Source organism: Cervus canadensis, chromosome 3, assembly GCF_019320065.1.
Source record: "Cervus canadensis isolate Bull #8, Minnesota chromosome 3, ASM1932006v1, whole genome shotgun sequence".
Taxonomy (NCBI): Eukaryota; Metazoa; Chordata; class Mammalia; order Artiodactyla; family Cervidae; genus Cervus; species Cervus canadensis.
Genome location: NC_057388.1, coordinates 96,883,726 through 96,906,909, shown reverse-complemented (window position 1 = coordinate 96,906,909; position 23,184 = coordinate 96,883,726). Strand labels below are relative to the sequence as shown.

Sequence of the window (23,184 nt, the reverse complement as noted above, 5' to 3'; positions counted from 1 at the left end):
AAATATTTTACAATAAATGAACATTACACAGTGGTTAAAAGCCTGTGATTTCGAATCAGAAAGCCTGTGTTTAAATCTTGGCTTTTCTGTTTACTTGCTATGTGGTTTTGAGCAAATATCATCTCTGTGTCTCTGTTTCCTCATCTGTAAAATGGGTATAATAATAGTCCTTATAGAGTTTCTCAGATGAGTAAAATGGATTTTATAGGTAAAACACCCAGAAGAGTCTGGTGCATACAGAATAAATGCCCCATTTGCTATTATATTACTTCTCCCTGAATGTGTAAATAACTTAGTCTCCCTGATATTTTGTAAATATGCTTCTCTGTAAAATGGAATCACTTAAAACTATCTCATAGAGTTTTTATTAGAATTGAATGAGATAAATACACTTATAGGGCTTAGTATGTGCCTGGTACTTACCCATGAACATTTTTAGCTTTTCCAGGCTGGGTCTAAAGTGTACAGGTAACCCCGCCGTCACCGTGTTGAGTGATCCTGTGGGTTTTGACCAGCCAGGCAGGCGAAAGGATAAGCAGAGGGTGCAGGACAAGCCTGGTGCAGCTTCGATGCCAAGGTGGTTGATCAGGGTAGAAGAAATGCTTTCCTGAGTGACTTTCTCAGAGCAAACATAGCTCTAGTGCCTTCTAGACTCTGGTCTCATGTTTTTCTTTCTTTAATTTTGGGGAAAATTACTTTACAATCTCGTGTTGGTTTCTGCCACACAACAATGCCGATCAGCCGTACTCACCCACACACTGCCTCCCTCCCCTCCCCATCCCCGCTTCTAGGTCGTCACAGGGCCCCAGGCTGGGCTTCCTGTATCAGAGGCAGCCTGGCAGCAGCGGTCTGCTTTGCACATGGCAGTGTGTGCACGTCAGTGCTGCTTCCTCCGTTTGGTCTCATGTGTTTCTTGTCTTGTTTCCCTTCCAGATTTGGAACTTGGCTTCAAACAAGTTGACGTTTTTGAACTCCTATAAGATGAAGATGTCAGTTATCCTGGGAATTGTCCAGATGGTTTTTGGTGTTATTCTCAGCCTTTTCAATTACAGGTGGGTTTCGTGATGAGCCTTCTGCCTGTTGGTCTGACCACGTCGGTGATGAGTGGTGACAGAGCCACCAGTTCGGTCCTGTGTCCCTCTGTAAGTTTCCTTCCTAAAGTGTGTGAAAGTGTAATTGCTCAGTCGTGTCCAGCTCTTTGCGACCTTATGGCCTGTAGCCCACTAGGCTCCTCTGTCCATGGGATTTCCCAGATAAGAATACTGGAGTGGGGAAGCCATTTCCTCCTCCAGGGGATCTTCCTGACCCAGGGATCGAACCTGGGTCTCCTGCATTGCAGGCAGATTCTTTACCATCCTGGGTCTCTTGGCTTGAGCTTGGACAAGCTGATTTGCCAGAAATGATACCTCTGTTTCTCCTGAGCTGAGTGTACCTTTCACCTCAGAAATATTAGAGAGTTCAGAAGAGACTGCAAGCCTGCAATGCTGTCCTTGTTGCTGTTTCGCCGCGTAGTCGTATCCGACTCTTCACAGCCCCATGGGCTGCAGCCACAGTGTTCTGTGTGTGCAACCCGCCAGGCCTCAGGTGGTGCTATGTCTGGGCTTAGCCCCACTGCATTTGGGCCAGAGTGCCCTCAGATCCTGAATTCCACTTGGTATCATTTCTTCATACTGGCAGCAGCCTCTCTTTCACTTCTTTGGTGGTTAATTTCTCCATCTCTCCTTTCCATTTTGCTCTATCTCTACCAAAGCTTCTCAAACTTGTATATTTGTGCTAAAGTTGTAAATGCTTGAAAACAGCCCATTTAGAAACCCTTCGTGGACATGGCAGCTTGTCAGTATCCCCAAAACCCACCTGCCGGAAGGTCAGTAGTGTACTGCAGAAATGATGCAGGGTTTAGAGTCAGAGATTTGACATCCAGCACGGCAACCCACTCCGGTATTCTTGCCTGGAGAATCCCGTGGACAGAGGAGCCTGGCGGGCCACAGTGCTTAGGTCGCAAAGAGTCGGACCCGACTGAAGCGGCCGAGCAGAGCACACACACAGCGCACGTCACTGTGTGGTCATCGACATGTTGCTGGACGTGTGTGTGATCCACCAAAACCCACCTGCAGGAGGTCAGTACCGTACTGCGGAAGTGATGCAGGGTTTAGAATCAGAGATTCGACACGCTTGTAGCTGTGTGATCGTAGATGTGTTGCTGAACGTGTCTGTGATCGTTTTCCTCCGCAGAGTGGCAATAGAGGCGTCAGAATGGGTCAGTTACTGTGTAGTAACAAACAACTCCCAACTCTCAGTGCCTCCAGACCATGATACATGTCATGGTGGGCCACTGGGGGTGCTGCTCATCTTATCCTCACGCTGGGACCAGAGCTGATGGGCGGCCACCTCCTCGAAGTTGCCAGTTGCCGTGGCAGGAGAGAGTGGTCAGTTACAGACTGACTCAAGCTTCCACCCAGAGTAACACAGGCCACCTCCGTTCCCGTTTCATTGACCAGAACCAGTCATGTGATGACCCACGTCTATTGGAAAACCAATAGACTAGACACATGGTTCTACTTGAAAAATAAGAACTATTTAGTGAATAAGCGAATGACAGTGCCTTGGTACTACTGCCTGCCTGAAAGTGCTGTGAGAGTTACACGGGAGGTAAAACCAGGATAAAACCAGGAAGGACTTTCTGGGTGGACTGTGATTAGCATTGTGTGTCAGGCCAGCCTCAACTATCTCTCTCAATCCTGCTTTATCATGGGGTCTCCATTTTCCCTGCAATAGCTCTTATAATTAAAACGTCTTTCTGACGTTTTACCTGGGGGTCCCCCAGCTTAGTCTCGTGGGACTCTCTCTCTGTCTGAGAGCAGGAGCTGACAAGCATTCTGTGTGAAGAGCCAGGTGTAACTATTCTAGGCTTTGCAGGGTAGGTGGTCTCTGTCACTGCTGCTCAATTCCAGTGTTGTAGTGTGAATGAACACTGCCACAGACAGTACCTAAACAAATGAGTGTGACTGTGTTCCAGTCAAACTTAATTAAAACGGAAATTTGGATTTCCTGTAGTTTTCATGTGTCATAACATATTATTTTGCGTTCCCCCAAAACATTAAAAAATATAAAAACCAGGCTGTACAAAACTAGGTATGGGTGCAGTTTGACTCATGGGCTGTTGTTGGCCAACACCTGTCTTAGAGCATCCTTTTGAGAATAGCTGTCAAGCCTTGCGTCTGTATCCTTACGCCCTTGACTGTGTAGATATGAATTGGGTCTGCACAGGAAGCTGTGGCTGGGTCACCAGCTGTCTGTGTGAGCCTGTCCTTTGCCTCATGACTTTATCTTCTAGACCCTGGTTCTCTCTGACCCTTTTGTACAAAAGCACCTTTCTTTCTCATTTTTCCACCCATGCATCATTACTACTTGCCTGGAGAGAGGATGCAGGGTTCAAAAAAAAAAAACAACACTTGGTACTTTGAAGAGAATGGTGAGTGATTGGCATTCCTTCAATATTCTGTCTTGTATGTGTGTTTTCCACCCCCAGGTTCTTCAGAAACACTCTGAACATCATTCTGCAGTTCATCCCTGAGATGATTTTTATCCTGAGTCTTTTTGGATACCTGGTCTTCATGATCATCTTTAAATGGTGCTCCTTCAACGTCTTTGTGTCCCGGCGAGCCCCGAGCATCCTTATCCACTTCATCAACATGTTCCTATTTAACTACAAGGACCCTTCGAATGTACCTCTGTACCAACATCAGGTACTTCTGGGCTTTCTTTTTGTTTTAAGCATTTCGATTATGTCAAATCTCTCCTGCTCTTGGGTTTTGCAGAGAGTAAATTATCTGTAAGACTGAGCCATTTCAGCACCCAACGTGTTCGGTTCTTCAGATTTCAGAAGGCCCTGATTGAATGACTTGTCCACATGCTGAGGGCAGTGCTCTGAAGCAGCTCCAGTGGTTTCTGTTTGGGTAATGCACCTGAGGGGTTATAGCCATGGGGTTGAAAATTGGCTTGTACCTTGTCTGTGAAGAAAGAGAAAAATAATCCTTCAAATTGATTGGCTTGAAACTGTAAGTCTAAATAGTACCTTAAAATGGAATAATCTTTAATTATAAAAGTAAACTCTAGTTGTTGTTTAGTTGCTAAGTTGTGTTCAATTCTTTGAGACCCCATGGATCATAGCACGCCAAGCTCCTCTGTCCATGGGATTTCCCTGGTGGTCCAAAGGCTGGGTCTTTGCACTCCTGGTGCAAGAGGGCCCAGGTTCGATCCCTTGTCAGGGAGCTGGATCCCACATGCCACAGTCCAATAAATAAATATTTGGTGGGCTTCCCATGTAGTTCAGTGATAAAACAAAATCCTGCCAATGCAGGAGACACGCGTTTGATCCCTGTGCCTGCCGTGAGTGGACACCCCCCACCACCAGACTGATAGGTCTCTCTCTGCAGTGGGAATAGCCCACGATGGGAAGGCTAATGGGTCTACTGAAATGCTTCTGATCTCTCCAAATGAAGTGTGGTTGATCGTGTGTATTGATCATGTGTAGTTGATCCATATTGATCATTTGTATCATATAAAGTATGCTGTACAGTCACCTTGAAATGCTAAGAGCTTTCCATTTCGGTCTTACAGCAAGAAGTCCAGAGTTTCTTTGTTATCATGGCTTTGATCTCTGTGCCGTGGATGCTTCTGATTAAGCCGTTTATCCTTAGAGCCAACCATCGGAAATCCCAGGTAAGCACCATCCACTTCAGTTCCCTCACTGTGGGTAGGAATGCGGGTTCCCTGGAAATTTAAGCCAGGGGTTTAGAGATAATGCTGGGTTTACCAGGGCCTGAAGGGCCTGCTGAGGTGAGGGTGGTGAGGTAAGGAACTGGCCCACCCTAGGTATGCTTCCTTCTGTAGAGCTCAGCTTTTCTTTGGGGTCATCTCGTTTCCAGCATAATTATTGTTCAGCTGCTAAGTACTGTCTGACTCTGCGATCTCGTGGACTGCAGCACGCCAGGCCTCCCTGTCCCTCACTGTCTCCCAGAGTTTGCTCACACTCATGTCCATTGAGTCGATGATGCCATCCAACCATCTCATCCTCTGCCAGTCTCTTCTCCTTCTGCCTTCAGTCTTTCCCAGCATCAGGATCTTTTCCAATGAGTCAGCTTTTTGCACAACATGGCCAAAGTATTGAAGGTTTCAGCATCAGTCCTTCTAATGAATATTCAGGGTTGATTTCCTTTAGGATTGTCTGATTTGATCTCCTTGCTGTCCCTAGAACTTTCAAGAGTCTTCTCCAGCACCATAGTTAGAAAGCATCAATTCTTAGGCACTCTGCCTTCCTTATGGTCCAGTCTAATGGTCACATTTAAATCTTATGTGTTGCGAGCTGTGCTTGGGGTTTGTGTGGTGAGTCTAGGGTTGGTTAATAATCTCTAGGTGTCTGAATGTGATTTTCTTTTCAGTTAAAAATAAGTCTTACACTACAGGTTTACTGTGTACTGAACATTGTTTTTCATAAAGCTGTGGGCTTTTACTATGTTATGTTGGGCTTCCCAGGTGGTGCTAGTGGTAAAGAATCCGCCTGTCAATGCAGGAAGCATAATATGACAAGGGTTTGATCTGGGTCAGGAAGATCCTGGGGAGGAGGGCATGGCAACCTACTCCAGTATTTTTGCCTGGAGAATCCCATGGACAGAGGAGCCTGGTGGGCTGCAGTTCTTAGCGTCGCAAAAGTCGGACACGACTGAATCAACTTAGCATGCATCCACTATATTATGTTACAGATCGTGTGAGGAAACTAGAGGAGTAAACAAATTCAAATAAGTCCGTTCTTGTTTATTTGTGATTTTCAATCTATTTCTCAAACACCAGTTTCAGCCCACTTCCTCCTTTTGTCTGAATTTTTCCCAAGCCTCAGGTTTATTCAGGGGGTGATAAAGAATTTACTGTCGGCCTAAATCAAGTAGGAATAAGGAAGATCAACTGTGCCAGGGAGCTTTTGAGTCTAGAAATGACACACAGGTGCTGTTTGAAATGATCAGTCTCTGCTTCCCTCTGATAGTGCAAAAGATTAAATGGGCTGTTCTGAGATCACATGTATTTTAAGTGGTTGTGAATATATTTAGATAAACCTTTTTTTCTAAACTCTGACCTGGCTGACCTTTGTGTCAGGGATCTAGATTGGATGAGGCTGAAGTTCAGGAGGTTGACCCCTAGGTGGCGCCCTCTTTCTAAATCACCTGCCCCTCCCACTCTTTCCTGCCAGCCTTGACTAGATCTAAAGCCTGTCTGAAATATAATTTATGTGGGATATAAACACATAGGAAGGCAAAGCAAAGAATACTTGTTTATTGTTTGGTTAATTGGTGAGAGACTAAAATGATGAAGGACAGCTGAGGTGGACCATTGTCCAAATAGGTGATTGGTGTTTGGAAGGAAGGTGGCAAATATCTTTTTTGCAGACATAAATGCAGCTGTTTTTCCTAGAAGCTCCACCTGCCCGTAATCCGAGGGCTGGGTTCCTACTGGCTGTCCAGAGCCCCTGGAATCTCAAACCATAGCTTGTCTTATTCTTTGCTCAGCAAAACTATTTAAATAGTGGTGGAACTCAAAGTGATGGATTTCTCCCTTCTCCCCATGGATGACTTGTACAATGGGGAAGGAAGTGGAGGTGTTTCTGTGGTCTGCCACCTTGGATGGTACCTCCTAGACTGGCTCGGGGGAACAGGAGCTCCCGAGGACTGCTCGGAGGTCTGTCTCCTTGGCCCTTGGAGTGTAGGGCTGTGGGTTGATTCCTTAGGCTGATTAGGTGGTCCTTTCTCATGTTAGAAACATTTCCTCCCACCTCCATTCATGAGATGATTCCATAATGGAATTATTTGGCCCCTTCCCAGTTCCCTCTAGGAAACCTTAAAGAGGCCCAATACATAGACATTGTGAACAGATTTGTTCTGATGGGCCTCAGGGGATGTGAGCAGAGGTCCCATTTCCTCAGGCTCCTTTGTATTACTATTATGCTGGGTCCCTGCAGAAAGCCAAGAAGAAACTATGGCAGAAAGTGAAGAAGTACTAAAGAGCCTTTTGAAAGTGAAAGAGGAGAGTGAAAAAGTTGGCTTAAAACTCAACATTCAGAAAACTGAGATCATGGCATCTGGTCCCATCACTTCATGGCAAATAGATGGGGAAACAGTGGAAACAGTGACAGACTTTATTTTTGGGGGCTCCAAAATCACTGCAGATGGTGACTGCAGCCATGAAATTAAAAGACGTTTGCTCCTTGGAAGAAAAGTTATGACCAATCTAGACAGCATATTAAAAAGCAGAGACGTTACTTTGCCAGTAAAGGTCTGTCTAGTCAAAGCTATGGTTTTTCCAGTGGTCATGTATGGATGTGAGAGTTGGACTATAAAGAAAGCTGAGCACGGAAGAATTGATGCTTTTGAACTGCGGTGTTGGAGAAGACTCTTGAGAGTCCCTTGGACTGCAAGGAGATCCAACCAGTCCATCCTAAAGGAGATCAGTCCTGGGTGTTCATTGGAAGGACTGATGTTGAAGCTGAAACTCCAATACTTTGGCCACCTGATGTGAAGAACTGACTCATTGGAAAAGACCCTGATGCTGGGAAAGATAGAAGGCAGGAGGAGAAGAGGGTGACAGAGGATGAGATGGTTGGATGGCATCACCGACTCAATGGACATGAGTTTGAATAAACTCTGGGAGTTGGTGATGGACAGGGAGGCCTGGTGTGCTGCAGTCCACCAGGTTGCAAAGAATCGGACACAACTGAGCGACTGAACTGACTGACTACACATATACAAGTACACAACTGATAAGGGCACATATTAGTGACGTATCACAACATGAACACATTTGTGTGACCAGCACTCAGGTGGAGACTCAGAGCATCATCAGGCCCTGAAGCCCCTTTGTGCCTGCTTCCTGCCCCTCTTGCCCCAAGGTTGATCATTATCCTGATTTCTAACACTGTAGTTAGTTTTCCCTGTTCTTGAACTTTATTTAAATGGGATCATGCACTGTGCCTTCTTTTGAATCTTCCTTCATTCGATATTGTATTTGAGAGATTATATGTATATGATTGGCGTATAGTATTCCCTTGCATGGATGTACCACAATTTAGTTATCTATTCATGTATTGATAGTTGTTTTTCAGTTGCTCAGTGGTGTCCAACTCTTGCCACCCCATGGGCTGAAGCCCGCCAGCCTTCCCTGTCCTTCACCATCTCCCAGAGCGTGCTCAAACTCATGTCCATTGAGTTGGTGATGCCATCCAACCATCTCATCCTCTGTCACCCTCTTCTCCTCCTGCCTTCAATCTTTCCCAGCATCAGGGTCTTTTCCAGTGAGCCGGCTCTTCACATCAGGTGACCAAAGTATTGGAGCTTCAACTTTAGCATCAGTCCTTCCAATGAATATTCAGGATTGATATCCTTTAGGATTGACTGGTTTGATCTCCTTGCTGTCCAAGGGACTCGCAAGAGTCTTCTCCAGCACCACGATTTTCAAGCATCAAAGTATTGGTAGTGTTTTTGGCTTTTTTCCAGTGTTAGTAATTAATACATAGTGCTGCTGTCCACAACCTGTGTCTGTCTTTTTGCACCTGTGTTTTATGTGTTTTTATAAAGGTGCAAGTAGCTAATTTAAAATTAATTACTACTTTATTTCAGACAGCATCCAGCTCAGGCATTGTGAGATGTTTATTAGGGGGTGTAGAACAGCATATTTTGAATGGGAAAAAGAGTCAGTGAGATTTATCAAGTCCCCCAGATCACACTTCTACACAATTGTTTATGCTTACTTGAAACAATTTCAGGATATGTCCAGAGAAGGCTAGCATTTAGGGGATGGAAATGGAAAAATTTTCTTCCATTTCTTCTTTGATATTTTCTTCTTTAAGTTCACAGAGAGAGAAAATAGGATTTCAAGAAGACTAATGTTAACTTGAGTTCTTTTCCTCACCATGGGGCAAGGAAGCACAGGCCAAGGGAAAAGGCTGACCCAGAGCCCCCGCTTGATACCCGGCACCCTGGAATTCCTGTCCAGAGGGACTCAAGCCCACTTCTGGGTCATACAAAGGGCCAACCACACCACTGGGTACCGCTGACCCTGGTGTGGTCAAGGAGCAGCAGTTTGTGGGAGAGTGTGGGTGGGAAGTAGATGTCTGGGGTGGGAGTGCCCACACATGTGCCCACAAGGCCACGGTCCCTGTGCTGTGAGATGAAATCAGAGGTGAGAAGGGAAGGGCGACATGCCAGGGGCAGGGCCAGCTCGCCTGTGTGCCCTGGTCCTGGTGTGGGACGCTGAATTTGCACCTGGCTCTCCAAGCTCTTGTGAGAATTTATTTGCCAAGATAGAGGCCAGAATATACTTTGTTTGGGACTTTATTAGCTTGATTTATACCTAAAAATATTTAAACATGTATCATGTGGACTTTCATTTGTACCCTGGCCTAAAGGTCTGCAAATATTAGGTGCAGATGTGCAGAACACAGAAAGCTAAAGATGCCTTCATGCCTAATTTGCAATACCCTACCTGTGAAACCATTCTAAGAACAACTTTGGCCATGGGACATTAAGTTTCAGGGTGACTTGAGTTCAATATTCTTTTCAGACTCAAGGATAAAATCAGGCCAAATTGAATGGCAACTACGCCTAGATTTTTTTCCCTTGAATTCTTTTCTTAGCTATTAAAAAAAAATTATTATAAGTTTTTATTTTTATTTATTTTGGGCTGTACTGGGTCTTCATTGCTGCAGGGGCTTTACTCTAGCTGTGGAGAGCAGGCGCTACTGTCTAGTTGCAGTGCTTGGGCCTCTCATTATGGTGGCTTCTCGTGTGGAGACCAGGCTCTAGGCACACGGGCTTCAGTAGTTGCAACTCATGGTCTCAGTTGTAGCTCCTGGGCTCTAGAGCACAGGCTCAGTAGTTGTGGCACATAGGTTTAGTTGCTCCCTGGTAGGATCTTTCCGAATCAGGGATCAAACCCATATTTCCTGCATTGGCAGATGGATTCTTTACCACTGAGTCACCAGGGAAGCCTCTTAGCTCTTTTTATAAAGTAATGCTTTTATTTTAAAATGTGTGTCTGTGCTGGAAAAGTCATTGTCTAGTCCACCTGGGCTGTGTAACAAAATACCACATCCTGGGTGGCTAAAACAATAGCTATCCATTGCTCACAGTTCTGAAGGCTGTATGTCCACAACCAGGGTGTCAGTATCATCACCTTCTTGTGAGACCACTTTCCTGGTTCACTGCTGGCATCGTCTCTGTGTGCCCTTACCAGATGGAGCTAGGGGGCTCTCTGAAGCCTCTTTTATAAGGGCACTAATTCCATTCACAGGGATTCCACCCTCATGACCTAAGTGCCTTCCAAAGGTTCCACTTTCTAATAGTTTCATTTTTGGGGGTTAGGATTTTAACATCAACTTTGTGGGGGTCACAAGCATTCAGACAGTAGCACTCATTAATCCCTCCTGGTTAGATTTGCTTGTAGAAATCTGGCGTTTGGGTCACAAGACTGTTGGTGTATTGTAAAGAGCATGATTAATCTGGCACCTTCTGGAACACCATGGAGAAAAGTACATGCCCAGGATCAGACTGCCTACTGACTCTACTCTGCCACTAACTAGCCTTCACTAGCTGTCTAATCCCGTGGGTTCATTTCTTAACCTTTCTGTACCGTAGTTTACTTTTCTGTACAACGGGGGGATAATTGTGTTTACATAAAAAACATTGTTACAAAGCCTAAATGAGATAATGGAGAGTTTAGAACAGTACCTGGAACATAGCTAATAGTAAGTGAGCGCCTTTATTTTACAGAGAATGTTGGTAGTCCTAAAAGTGAATCTGACATTTCATGTTCTTGTTTGCTGATAGCTGCAGGCCTCCAGGATCCCAGAAGACACCACGGAGGACTCTGAAGGTGACAGCTCTGGTCACGGTGCTTCTGCAGGCGTCCACGGGGCTCAGGATGAGGACGATCAAGAGGTATTTAAGGGAGCTCCCTGGTGGCCTAGTGGTTAAGGTTTGGCGCCGTCTCTTCCATGACCTGGGTTTGATCCCTTGTCAGGGAACTGAGAGCCCAGAAGCTGTACAGTCAAAATATTAGGGGAAAAATGGCTTATTTAAAGAAAAGGTATTTGGGACTTGACACCCTATGAAGGCTTGCAGTTTGTACAGATTCTAGAGGTCAGTTCTAGCCAGGGAGGATACTCACGTATTTAACAGCCAGTAGTATGTGGGCACCAGCCCATTAGATTGGACTTAAGCAGTAGAGCTGGGAGGGTTGGGAGGACCCTGCTGGTGGTGGCCTTGTCATCCCTAAGTCATGGGAAGTTGGGGAGATCCCAGGGAAGGGGGAGCACTTGAGTTTACAGCTACCTACCAACCAATCAGGGGGCATTTTTAAATTTTGCCCAGGTACTGCTCTGAGTACGAGGTGCATATCAGCTTCAAGTTTAGTAACATAGAAGCTCCTAAATGTTACCAAGGACCCCTTGGCTCGGAACTGTGCCGCTGGGAATCTGCTGGTTTATTTTCCCCATCAGTGCCCTCACTTAACCGCAGAGCCCAAATCTGGTCCCTTATCTTGAAGCAAGAGGTGGGTTATTAATCGCCAGTCCTCTGCCCCAATGTAAGCCAGAGCAGCTGCCATCGCCTGCTCCTGCCTCAACCCTGGCTTTCTCGACTTTGTTCACTTATCTTTGTGACATTGCCTCGCACATGAATTCCCAAATTGTGTTCTTCTCTCCTGCCTCCCTGTCCCTTTCTGTTCAAGGGCAGCCACTCCCCTCCTTGGGAATGTGCCATGTTTCCCCAGAGAAGGCAGCTGACTGTTTTTATCCCATGACTGAAGTCACCCACAGTCCTGAACCCCGGGTTGGGGGTTTTAACTGGAGCTGTCTTCTAATTCTGGAGTGGAAAGAGGGTTCCTGTGAGGCCTGAGAGATGCTATAAGTAGCTCCATTTGTGGTATTAATTACCTTTTAAAAAAGTATTCATTTGTACCAATGGATAGTCAGAATTACTGAAAAATTGGATCATGGAAAGTTTTCCCAACAAGATTCCAGATATAGAGAGTAACCCTTGTTAGTGGTGATTGATACTGGCAGGTCTTTGAGACCTGCTGGAATGTTTTAGAATCCAGCCCACACATCTTCTGACTCATCAAGCCCCAGCCTGTCTTGTACAACCTCCCTCAGCCATCTTCCTCGTTCGCCTCAGGATATATTCAGTCGGTGTGCCCCTGCCAGCTCCTCCATGAACCGGCTGCCCTTGTGGTGGCAACTCCAGGCTCTGCTGGACGGCTCTTTGCCGCAGTACAGTCGTACCTGGGTCTCCCAGGGCAAAGCACATACAGGCTCGACACGACTCAGCCACACCTCTCTCTGACTAAGGTTCATTCTTCACCAGACGTTCCTATGTTACTGTGACCCCTCTCCAGGTCTCCCCTCATGTCTGTCCTCACCAGCGATTAGCCCAGCTCCAGGTTAACATTTCCAGCACACATCTCCAGACTTCCAAGTCCACCCAACACTTCTGACACCAGCCACAAGTCTGGGGGTGGGGAGCCCTCAGATTCCCTTGGGTTGAGTCATTTGTAGACAGTTCACAAGACTCAGGAGAATGCTATACTTTCAATTGCAGTATCATTTACAGCCGAAGTCTGCACAATCCTCCAAAGAGGCACGTCAGCGGAACCTGACCCTGGAAGGTTCCGAATGCAGAGCTCCCGTGTCCTTAGGGACGCACGGCTCTCCTGGCGTTGACCTTGACATGCGGCTGTGTCACTGTGTTGCTTACTCAGGAAGCTCACGCCGCTTCTGTGTTTCATGTTTAATTGCGGTGTCATTATGGAGGCGTGACTGACCCAAGTGCAGTCCAGGCGGTTGCACTTACTCTCAGCTCCCTCCCTGGAGTTGGGTTTGGGTCGATAACATGTGGCTCAAAGTCTCAAGTCTCTAACCACATGGTTGGTCTTTCAGGTGAGGCCAGCTCCCACTTAAACTACCAAAGGCCTCTGTATAGATACCTCATTAGCAAAGACGATGAGGTGTGGTCCCAGGGACCAGTGCAGCTAGAATATAGACTTTTCTTTCACTTGGGAAATCTCAAGGGTTTTGAGACTGCCTCCCAGGAGCCAGGACTAAGCCAGACCTGTCTTTGGCTAAGGTTCATTTTTCACCAGACATTCCTATGTTACTGTGACTCTCTCTACCTATTTCCCCCTCATTCAACTAGAAATGTCTTCACAGCAGAGCCCAGGCCTTCTCCATGTATCATTTGTAACGTGTTCGCGTAGAAAGTACTTGATAGAGTAACATCAGAAATTCTGTCTTTCAGTTCAACTTTGGAGACATCTTTGTGCACCAGGCCATCCACACGATTGAGTACTGCCTGGGCTGCATTTCCAACACAGCCTCCTACCTCCGGCTTTGGGCCCTCAGTCTGGCACATGCACGTGAGTGAGTGGGCCGCTCAGCAGGGTGACCATCACACGTCCCTTCAGAAACAGATGCAATGTACTTGGAGGTGAAAGTGCCTTCTGGGTTGTTTCTAGTGTGCTTGCCAGAAGAGTGGCTCTTCTTTCAAAGTGTTGATAGAAGTGACTTTTTCTCAGTAGGTCTGGCTTTGTGTTGCTGAAATGGTTACCCTCTGTATCAGCTTCCTGTTGCTGCTGTAACAAATTATCACGAATGTAGCAGATGTGACTGGGTGACTAAGCATAGCACACAGCAGCTTGGAACACTGTGAAATTGACTATCTTACAGTTCTGGAGGGCCGAAGGCTTCAAAACAAGGTGTTGGCAACTCTGTCTTTTCTGGAAGCTCTTAGGAAGAATCTATTTCCTTGCCTTTCCTAGTTTCTACAGGCCACTTGTATTTGTTGGTAAAGATGCAAGCCCCAAGAATGACTTAAATCTGGAATTTTGATTCATGGACTTACTTTGTAAAATCACTCTTGATTTCTGCCCGCGTCTCCAGTCTTAACTCTTGGTGTTTCCCTCCGTGCCCCGACTGGCTCTCTGTTACGCCCACCCCCCTCCCCATTTCCTGTGCAGTGGCCAGGAGGAACTGCCCTGAGGCTCCTGAAGAGGCCACGCCATCTGGGCCCCCTGTGTGTTTGCCCTGCAGCTCCCTCGCCTGTAATATTCTTCCCTTCTTTAACCCTCTCCCCAGCCTGATGTCCCATTCCTCCTCCAGAACTCAGCATGGTTGGCACCTTTGATGGTGGTCCTCCTCCCTGGCCCCCAGTCTGGAAGGTGCCCTTCCCTAGGTTCTGGAGGTGCTCTGACCTAGTACAGATTGTAACCCTGTCTTGTTAGCCTGTCTTACTAGATTGTGAGCTCCTGAAAGGTAAGGACCCTGGCTTTTAACTCTGCATTCCCAGCCCTGGGCATCATGCCAAGAACAGAGAAGCCAGGCCAAAGTGTGTGCTAAATAAATAGAAACCAAAGCAGTGAAAATGAGCCTGGTTATTGATTTACAGCAGAAAAGCAGGTGCTCAGAGTTAGTGTGGTCTTGACTGCTTTGGCTGCTTGTTTTCTTGTACACACTCCTGTGATGATAGTATCTCCCTGGAAGGGGGAGTGAGAGGGCTCTTTGATGTCTCTTCTTATAAGGGGCACTGATACCATCATGAGGACCCTACCTTTGTGACCCCATCTAACCCTAATCATTTCTTTTTTTTTTTAAAGTTGTTTTTTGATGTTGACCATTTTTAAAGTCTTTATTGAATTTGTTACAACATTGCTTGTTTTATGTTTTGGTATTTTGGCTGCAAGGCATGTGGGATCTTAGTTCCTCAACCAGGGATCGAACCTTTGGCCCCGGCTTTGGGAGGCAAGGTCTTAACCACTGGGCAACCAGAGAGGTCCCCCTATTCAGTTCTTAAAGGTCCCATCTCCCAAGTAGCATCACTTGGGGGTTAGGGCTTTAATATATGAATTTGAATTCAGTACATATTAAATCATACTACATGTATTCTTTTGTGTTTCACTTCTTTGGCATTAGATGTTCCTTCATGTTACTGCCAGTAGCTATGATTTGCTCACTTTCACTGGTGAATAATGTGCCATCATATACTTGTCCTCTTGATGGAAACTCCTCCAAAACTGCTGTAGATGACCATAGGCAGGTAACCTAGGGTGCAGATGCCCACGTTCTCCACTGTGAGTGGAGTTGCTGAATTGTAGGGTGTGCAGATCCAGGATTACTGTATGAGAGTAATCTGCATTTGCCCAATAAACCATGTGGTTGAGAGTGTTTCTCTTGTGTCTGGCAGAACTGTCTGAAGTGCTCTGGACAATGGTGATGAACATTGGCCTTCGCATACGAGGCTGGGGAGGACTCGTGGGGGTCTTCATCATTTTTGCTGTGTTTGCTGTTCTGACGGTAGCCATCCTTCTGATCATGGAGGGCCTCTCCGCTTTCCTGCATGCCCTGCGGCTACACTGGTATGAACTGCTTGTAGCGTAGATATGCTCTCGGGAAAGAGGGTGGATGGGAGGGAGGGCTAGCTGACTGGGTTCAAATCCTGACCTGTTGTGTGATGTTAGCAACTCCCATGCCTTTTTGGAACCTTAATTAAGTCCCTTCTTGGTGTGACATTAAATGATGTCTTATACACACACACACACACACACACACACACACACTGACTGCTCTAAAAGGCATGTTAGTTCACATTCACTCCTTTGAAATGTTCATTTATTATTATAATTGGCTTCAAAATAAGGGACACCCCAACTATTGGTAAGATGACGGATTGGAAAGGCTCACAGAGGGAGATGCTGAGCGAATCTGGGCTCTCTGGCCCTTGTTGCTGAGTGTGGGAATTACACTAACAGAACAGGCAAATAGTTCTCAGAAAAGGGAAACTCAAGGAGGGTACCCCCCAGGAGGAAGGCTCTCACTGGAGGTCCTTGACATTCATAGATGTGTCCAGAGATGATTGGCCATCGCTGGACTGACGAATATGCAAACATTTGCTTAGGGTTCTGTTTCTCTCCCGGGTCTCTTTTCAGCCAAGAATTTTGGGTTTCCAGTGAAGCATCAGGTTTCCCATATGTCTTGACCAGACTCTCCTTAGCTTCACTGAGGCTTCCTCCCTCCATCTTTGGCCATTGTTCGTAAAGAAAAGGTTTTCCATCTCACCTGTTGATTTGAGAGAATCATAGCCTTCCCTGCCCGAGGCTATACCATTATTTCTACCCATGTCATTAGAGAAATGAACTCTGCAACATAATAACACAGAAATGACCATTTATGGTATCCGTTATGTAAGTTATAAAAGTGTAAGTCAAGACTCTGATGGTTCTGCAGTTATGTAAGCTCCACAGTTTAAGATCAGGATGAAAGCAAACCACCTTGTACAGCCTGGCGATGCGTTGTCTCGTGACCGTCTCCTCAGACAGTGCTGCCCAGAAAGGACTTCCCTGGGGGTTGGGGGTCTAGGGGAGGTTATGCTGTGGTCCCTGAGGTCACTAGTGAAAGCCTGGAGAAAATGGGGGGCAGAGAAGAAGGTGCCAGGGGGATGCAAGAGAAGGATTTGAAAATAAACCCCCCAAACCTCAGGATTCCTATGATGACTGCCAGGGGTGCCTTCATCACCTGGTGCTTGATTTTACAATCTTTCCACTTCTCCCTTCTGGCTGCCAGCCTCTCATTTCTGTGTTCAATTCCTCTTCTCCTTGCCCCCAACAACAGGGTGGAGTTCCAAAACAAGTTCTACACTGGGGCTGGTTACAAGTTCTCTCCATTCTCCTTCAAACAAATCCTGGATGGGACAGCTGAGGAGTAGCTGCACGTCTGGAGGCTGTGGCCACCTCGTCTGCTGGCCACCTCCTTCCTGTTCCAGTGTCCGTGCCAGTGAAAGAAGTTTCGTCTTGTCTTTAAAGTCAGCCTGTGCACGGCCATCAATGGAATGATTGTTCTCACTGACTGGAGGCAGGAAGCCCTGTATTATTTATCTGTAAGCCCTTGGATTTGATATGACTTCACCATGTCATAGAGAAACTACGTGGGCAAGTCATTTCAACCTGGGGCCTTATTGTCAAATACAAAAATGATTGCGATGAGGGGAGTGGGAGTGCCAAACATGTTTTCATGTGATTAAATTTTTGGGCCATTCACTCTTTCTTTAAGATTTTTTTTAAAGAAAAGTATTCTGTAAAATTTAGTACTGATAAGGATAGGCCAAAACTAAACAATAGAGTTATACAAATAGGGAAGGATTATGTTTTTTTATTCCTCATTTCCTCCTTCCTCAAACACCTTCTTTCCCTTGTCTGGGGTTAAGCTTTACAGGATTAGGAACTTTCTCATGAATTTTCACTCCAGGTGAGGAAGAACAGATAATATTCTCTGCTGAGAGGGAGGGCTGGCCCCAGTGTGGCTCTCTGAATCGTTAAATCCGGTGGAATGAAGTGTGACAACCTTCAGCAGTGATTTTGTTTATTCTCAATGCACATTATGCTGGGGTAACTGGGGAGAGGGATCATAGGCTTCAGCAGGTTCTAGAAAATGGCTTGCAGGGAAAGAGATGGCCGGGCAGCCTATCCTGATGCTTTCTGGGTCAGTCGGCCCCAGAGTCATTTCTTAGGCACCCACATTGGCAAACTTCCAAGAGCCAGGTGTAGAATAATATGTGTTCTGTCAGCTAGTCTGAAGGGCCTTTATCCAGGTTCATTACCATCTTTACGGTAACTGTGGGGTTCTCAGGTAACTCAGTGGTAAAGAATCCACCTGTGAATGCAGCAGATACAGGAGATGTGGGTTTGACCCCTGGATTGGGAAGATCTACTGGAGAAAATGCCAAAACACTCCAGTATTCTTGCTTAGAGAATCCCATGGACAGAGGAGCCTTGAGGGCTACAGTGCACGGGGTCACAAAGAGTCAGAAACGACCGAGCCAGACTCTATGGGTAGAATTAAGTGTCATTAACACTGGTGTCATGCTTTATAGTTTATGGAGCACTTTTATGTAGGATCTAACTCATAATCAGATTGCAGAGGATCTGACCAAATGCAAAACCGTCTTTTGGATAGATCTTTTTTTTTTTTTAAGCTCCCATCAGCCTCTCTGCACTGTGGGGTTGACTGGTGCTCGTGGAAGTGTCCATGTTACCTTCCACGTCAAGTGTCATGGCTTGTCCAGCACAATTTAAGGCACAGTTAGGTGCTCCACAAGTATTACTTTAGTGATTAAAACAGGCTGGGCCCAGGAATAATAGTTGGAGTCAGAAGATGTATATCTGAGTTCCCACTCTGGTACCTCATCAGGTGTGCCCTTGGGCAGGAAATGGAGGTGTTCCTGTCATTGCCAAACTGTGAATGGCACTCTCCACCCCTGTGGGTTGGGGAGGGAGGTGCAGTCACAGAGCACCAGGTATGGACAAGGTGTTCGGCCAGTGGCACTGGTGGGAGGAAAGGACAGACTAAAGCTGGGTGTGGTGGCAATTGTAAGTCCATAAATGCCCATGCTGCCAAGGTCACCAGATGGTTTCAAGCTTCTCAGTTCATCACTGCCCTTCTCAATGGCTATCTAAAAATATGTGATGCTTAGGTGAATCGCAGTCTTTTGCCCTGTAATTCTAAACAGTGATGACTGTGAGGACAGGCGTGAAGGAGCAAAGCTGTCCCTTCTGCCCCTTGCCTGGACCCCTGCTCTTTCAGAAATTCCCAGTCTCCCTGCGATCGACATAGCAGTTTCCTCCAAGGATTGGCAGTCTCTTTCTTTCTCAATGAGAGATGTAATTTCCCCTTTAAAAAGGGATTGGGTGAAGGGCTGCTGAGAAGAGGGTGTGACCTGAATGTCATTCATTAGCCCAGGACGCTGGGTTGTTCTTCAAAGAATCTGTTCACAGAACTGAGTCGAAAGGACGAGAGAAGATCTGAGAGCTGGGTTTCTTGGAAAGGGAAGTCCAGAAGCCCACAAGAGGCCCTGCATGGTCCAGCTTCTGTGTAAGACTTGGCTGCAGTAAGGTAGAGAAAAAGAGCTCGAAATAGGAAAGTTTTCCAGTAAGTATACAGAGGTAAGAAACTCTGACGGGTGACATAGTTCTGGGTTTTTTTCTGCTCTGGGGGGCTTAGGGCATTTGACCATTAGTGCTTGGCTGAATACAGATGAAGTATAAAAATTTCACTCTTCTTACTGATGATATTGTAAAACAAATTACATCACACTCAAATTCAGTTTTTAAAAGCTTTACATGGCCCAATCATCTCTGGCTAAAAAATTAAGCACAGCAAAATGCAATAGAATAAAATGTCCATCAGTCTCTTTGAAATTGTTTTAATGAAATCTGAACTCCTGAATCCTGGAGTTTCACAGTGAATCCCCAATGTGTGAGTTCTTTGAAGGCGGGCAATGGTTACTTTCCATTGAAAGTTTTCAGGAGTGATAGTGAAGGATGTGAAGCATTCTTCCCCATGTTAATCCATATTCTTTTGAGTTGGTCTGACGGGTTGTCCATCCACCATGCATCCACCAGTCCCTCCATCCATCACTCCATCTCTCCCTCCATCTGTCCATCCTCTTGCTAGGCTAGAAGGGATTTAGAATGACTTAGGGAGCCGAAGAACAGAAAATGCTAACTCAGCTCTTCCAGAGTTCCATTTCAGCATTAAGATTGCAAGCTCTATCTCTCAGTAACATTCCTCAGTCATATCCATCTCTGAAACATTTTGTCCTGTTTATGAAAACATTTTATGAAACTTTGGCTGAAACGCAAGAAAACAGAATACTTTCCTTATCTGTTAACTTCAAGTTAGTATTTGATTGTCCTCTTAATTTCTTGGAATGTAAGCCCCTTTATAGTTCACAAATGTGAATACCAAAATCCTAAAAATATCCAATCAACACCCCTGCGGGTCACCCCTGCCCCCAGAATGCCCCCACCAAAGGAAACTTGCTGTTGAAAGCCCTCTATAACTTACTAGGGCATGAATGAGGACTTTTTCTGTGGCAGGTAGTTGGAATATTTGTTTTTTCCCCCCAACCTTTAGCAACCTCCACTGACATAGAGAATACATCTGAGCCTTGACCGTTTTTAAGGGCTGGTCTTGCATTTGAGCCAAGACATCTTCAAGACAGACTGATATTACAGTCGGTGAAATTGAGCAGATTCACTCCTTTGAGTGAGTCACACATGACTGCCCACTTTTTTGTCCAGCTTCTCACCCTTGCACCAACTAGGCTCTTCCACTTTCAAAAGGTCTTTCTTTCTATAAAATACACCGATTTTACAACTGAAAGCAATGTACAGCAAGAGCATTTTTAGTGAAAATTAATCCATTTTGTTTTACCCTTCGTAAATGTAAGGTGATTGAATGGGGTGGGTGTTACTGTTAAATATCTGATGGGAGTTTTTTTGGTCTTATTTTCCAATAGGCATATGGCACATGTGAGGTCTTCCTAACACCACTTAAGTTGACTCTTCAAGTGTAATCAGTCTATTTTGGGAAGCAAGCTACCTTCCTCTCCCCCCCACCCCCCAGTTTGGATAGATTTTCATTTGAGTCCTAGGTGTTCTCATGTTGGCTGAATATTAGTAATAATTGCCTTTGGAGAAATACATATTTGATAACTCTGTAGATGCTTAACTTACCCTGAGTGTATTTGACTTGTGACTGTGGTGAAATTTTGTTAATACTTTGATGAGAAACAGTACTATCGTGAGTGCTTGTGTTGCAGTGGGCACTGTGTCATATTACACAGGCATCGTTTCATTTAATCCTCAATCCACTTAAGAAAGTTTATCGGCTAAAAATCACACATACCTGGCTAGTCTGAGTATAGTGGTGTTTACAGTTAATCATAGCTACTTACAGACTTCTTTATTCCTTCTCTACTCCCATTGCTTCACTTGACAAGCCTAAAGAAAATGCAGAGACACACACACAAGAGAGCTTTCTTTTATCTCCATGGAAAACGTGTCTGGTGGTGAACAGGTCAAAGCTGTAGAAGAGCTCCATATCATGGTTGTCAGGTCCCAGGCTCTTTTCTAGCTTATGCTCAGACTTAGCAGAGAGTTTCCATCTTTCCAACTTCATATCTGTTATCACCACCCAAAATGACTGCTGAAGCACCAGCTATCATGTCTCCATGATCCAGGCAGGAGACGGAGGGGGCAAAAGAGGACTTTCTCAGAAGCATTCCCCAGCAACCTCAACCTGTATCTCAGTGGTCACCCAATCAGCAAGGTTCAAGGGAAGACTTGTTACTGGGAGGGCAGCAAGCTGCTTCTCCTGAAAGTGGATGGTATTATTTTTATTTTCAGATGAGGGAACGGAAAAGTTTCAGTTGCTATCTCACCATGGCTACTACCAACTTCCGTTTCTCGCTCCCTGCTTCCTCTCTCCCTTCTTCCTTCTCGCCTCCTTGTCGGCCCTGATTTCTCTCCTCTCCTTTTCTTCCTTCTCTCCATCCCTTTCCCTCTTCCCTTTTCTTCCCTCCTTTATCCTGCCTTTTCTTTCCTCCTTCCCCCTTCTCTCCTTCTTCCCTCTCTCCCTCTTCTCTTCTTCCTTCTTTGCTTCTTACATTTAATTTATGGCTCAGATGGTAAAGAATCCCCCTGTGATGTGGGAGACATGGGTTCGATCCCTGGATTTGGAAGATCCCTGGAGGAGGGCATGGCAACACACTCCAATATTCTTGTCTGGAGAATCCCCATGGACAGAGGAGCCTGGTGGGCTACAGTCCATGGGGTCGCAAAGAGTCAGACATGACTGAGTGACTAAGCATGCACGCACACACACACACACACACACACACACACACACACACACACACACACACACACACACACACACACACACACACACACACACACACACACACACACACACAGGATACCTAAAGATTTTAATTTCTATAACTTGGTCAGTTATTATAGAAGTGAACAATTTTCCAGGTTTATTTGCAATTTCTTTATCCTCTCGGAAATTGCCTGGTTATATAATGTGCTCGTTATTCCACTAGGGTCTTAACATTTTTTTTCTTGAATTTATGGTTTATATCAACTACAGACATCTGCTACCTATATAATGGCTCTTCTTGTTCTTTTAATTTTTGAAATTGTGCTAAAAAATACACATAAAATTTACCTTTGCAGCAATTATAAAGTGAACAGTTCAGTGGCATTTAGTTTTATAACTTAGTTACACAATTTTGTGCAACCATCAGCACTAGCAATGGGGGCTTTCTGTGCCAGGCCACCTTGTAGACTTGTGGCCAGTCAATGACTTGATTGTTTCCAGGTCAAGAGCCTATCCTGACCCAGGAGGTCAAGGCCAGTGATGGAGGGCAGGTGGGGCTCATGGCATAGGGGACAGTGACTTAGGGAGCCCTATGACACATCAACTGTGCATCCTCATTGGTTCATTTCTTCCAGAATTTTCATGGTAACAGACATAGCCTTTCTAAAAACTAAATAATGCAGAAAAGTGTAAAAGGAAGAAAGAAAAAGCCACCCTAAATTCTACCAGCCAGATAATTGTTTCCTCACCTTTTTCTCTTGGCCAAATCCTCGTCCTTCAGGACTGGCTGCCCTAGGTCCCAGGACTGGGCAGACCAGGGCCTCTCTTATGTTACCAGAGCAACCTCTGTCTACTACCCCTGGACCACATGGCTCCCACCTCAATACTTGACTTTATCCCCCGTTTGTATGTGCTTTGGGGACAGGAACCCTTTTCACTGTATTTTATTGTCTGATACATGGTGGTGTTCCATAAATATTTGTTGAAAGACAAAACACAATTTCAGACCTATCTCTGGAAATTTCTATGTAAGTATATATTCAAATGAAATTTTATGAACTTGGATCATTGTATATATGCTTTAGGTACACACATTTTGGGAAATGCTTTTTAGCACCAAATAGACTTTCACCTAAGAGCTTTTAAATGGCATTCTGTTATAGGAGTGTATTTTATTATAATTTGTTTGGTCACTCCTTGACAATCACCGTTGTTAAAATAACAGTGTGTTGAGCTTTCATACACTTTATCTTCATCTACCATTTTGATTATCGCCTTAGGATGAATCCGAGAAGTGAAACTGCTTAGTCAATATTCTTTCATATTTGCCCAGCTGCCTTCTGGAACGGCTGTAGCCATGTACTCTCCTATCAATATCAGGGCCTGTTTCACTTACACTGGGTGGTGGTGTTTTTCTTTTTTGCTCTGGT

The 23,184-nt window shown here is 45.4% G+C and overlaps 2 protein-coding genes across 5 annotated transcripts in view; both read left to right on the top strand.

Moving 5' to 3' along the window:
- ATP6V0A4 (ATPase H+ transporting V0 subunit a4) overlaps positions 1 to 17,343 on the top strand; it is a 67,392-nt gene extending 50,049 nt beyond the window's left edge. For all 4 annotated transcript variants that reach the window (XM_043463830.1, XM_043463829.1, XM_043463828.1 and 1 more), the window contains 7 exons: positions 934 to 1,052; positions 3,530 to 3,746; positions 4,621 to 4,722; positions 10,872 to 10,982; positions 13,338 to 13,455; positions 15,279 to 15,450; positions 16,703 to 17,343. In XM_043463830.1, the coding sequence (XP_043319765.1) occupies positions 934 to 1,052; positions 3,530 to 3,746; positions 4,621 to 4,722; positions 10,872 to 10,982; positions 13,338 to 13,455; positions 15,279 to 15,450; positions 16,703 to 16,796 (933 nt within the window). In that variant the 3' untranslated portion in view covers positions 16,797 to 17,343. The remainder of the gene's footprint in view (positions 1 to 933; positions 1,053 to 3,529; positions 3,747 to 4,620; positions 4,723 to 10,871; positions 10,983 to 13,337; positions 13,456 to 15,278; positions 15,451 to 16,702) is intronic.
- A 1,405-nt stretch (positions 17,344 to 18,748) lies between these two features.
- The window catches only part of SVOPL (SVOP like), an 84,096-nt gene continuing 79,660 nt past the window's right edge, over positions 18,749 to 23,184 (top strand). Inside the window, exon 1 of the mRNA XM_043463827.1 lies at positions 18,749 to 19,029. The gene's annotated coding sequence lies outside the window, so the exon portion shown is untranslated. The remainder of the gene's footprint in view (positions 19,030 to 23,184) is intronic.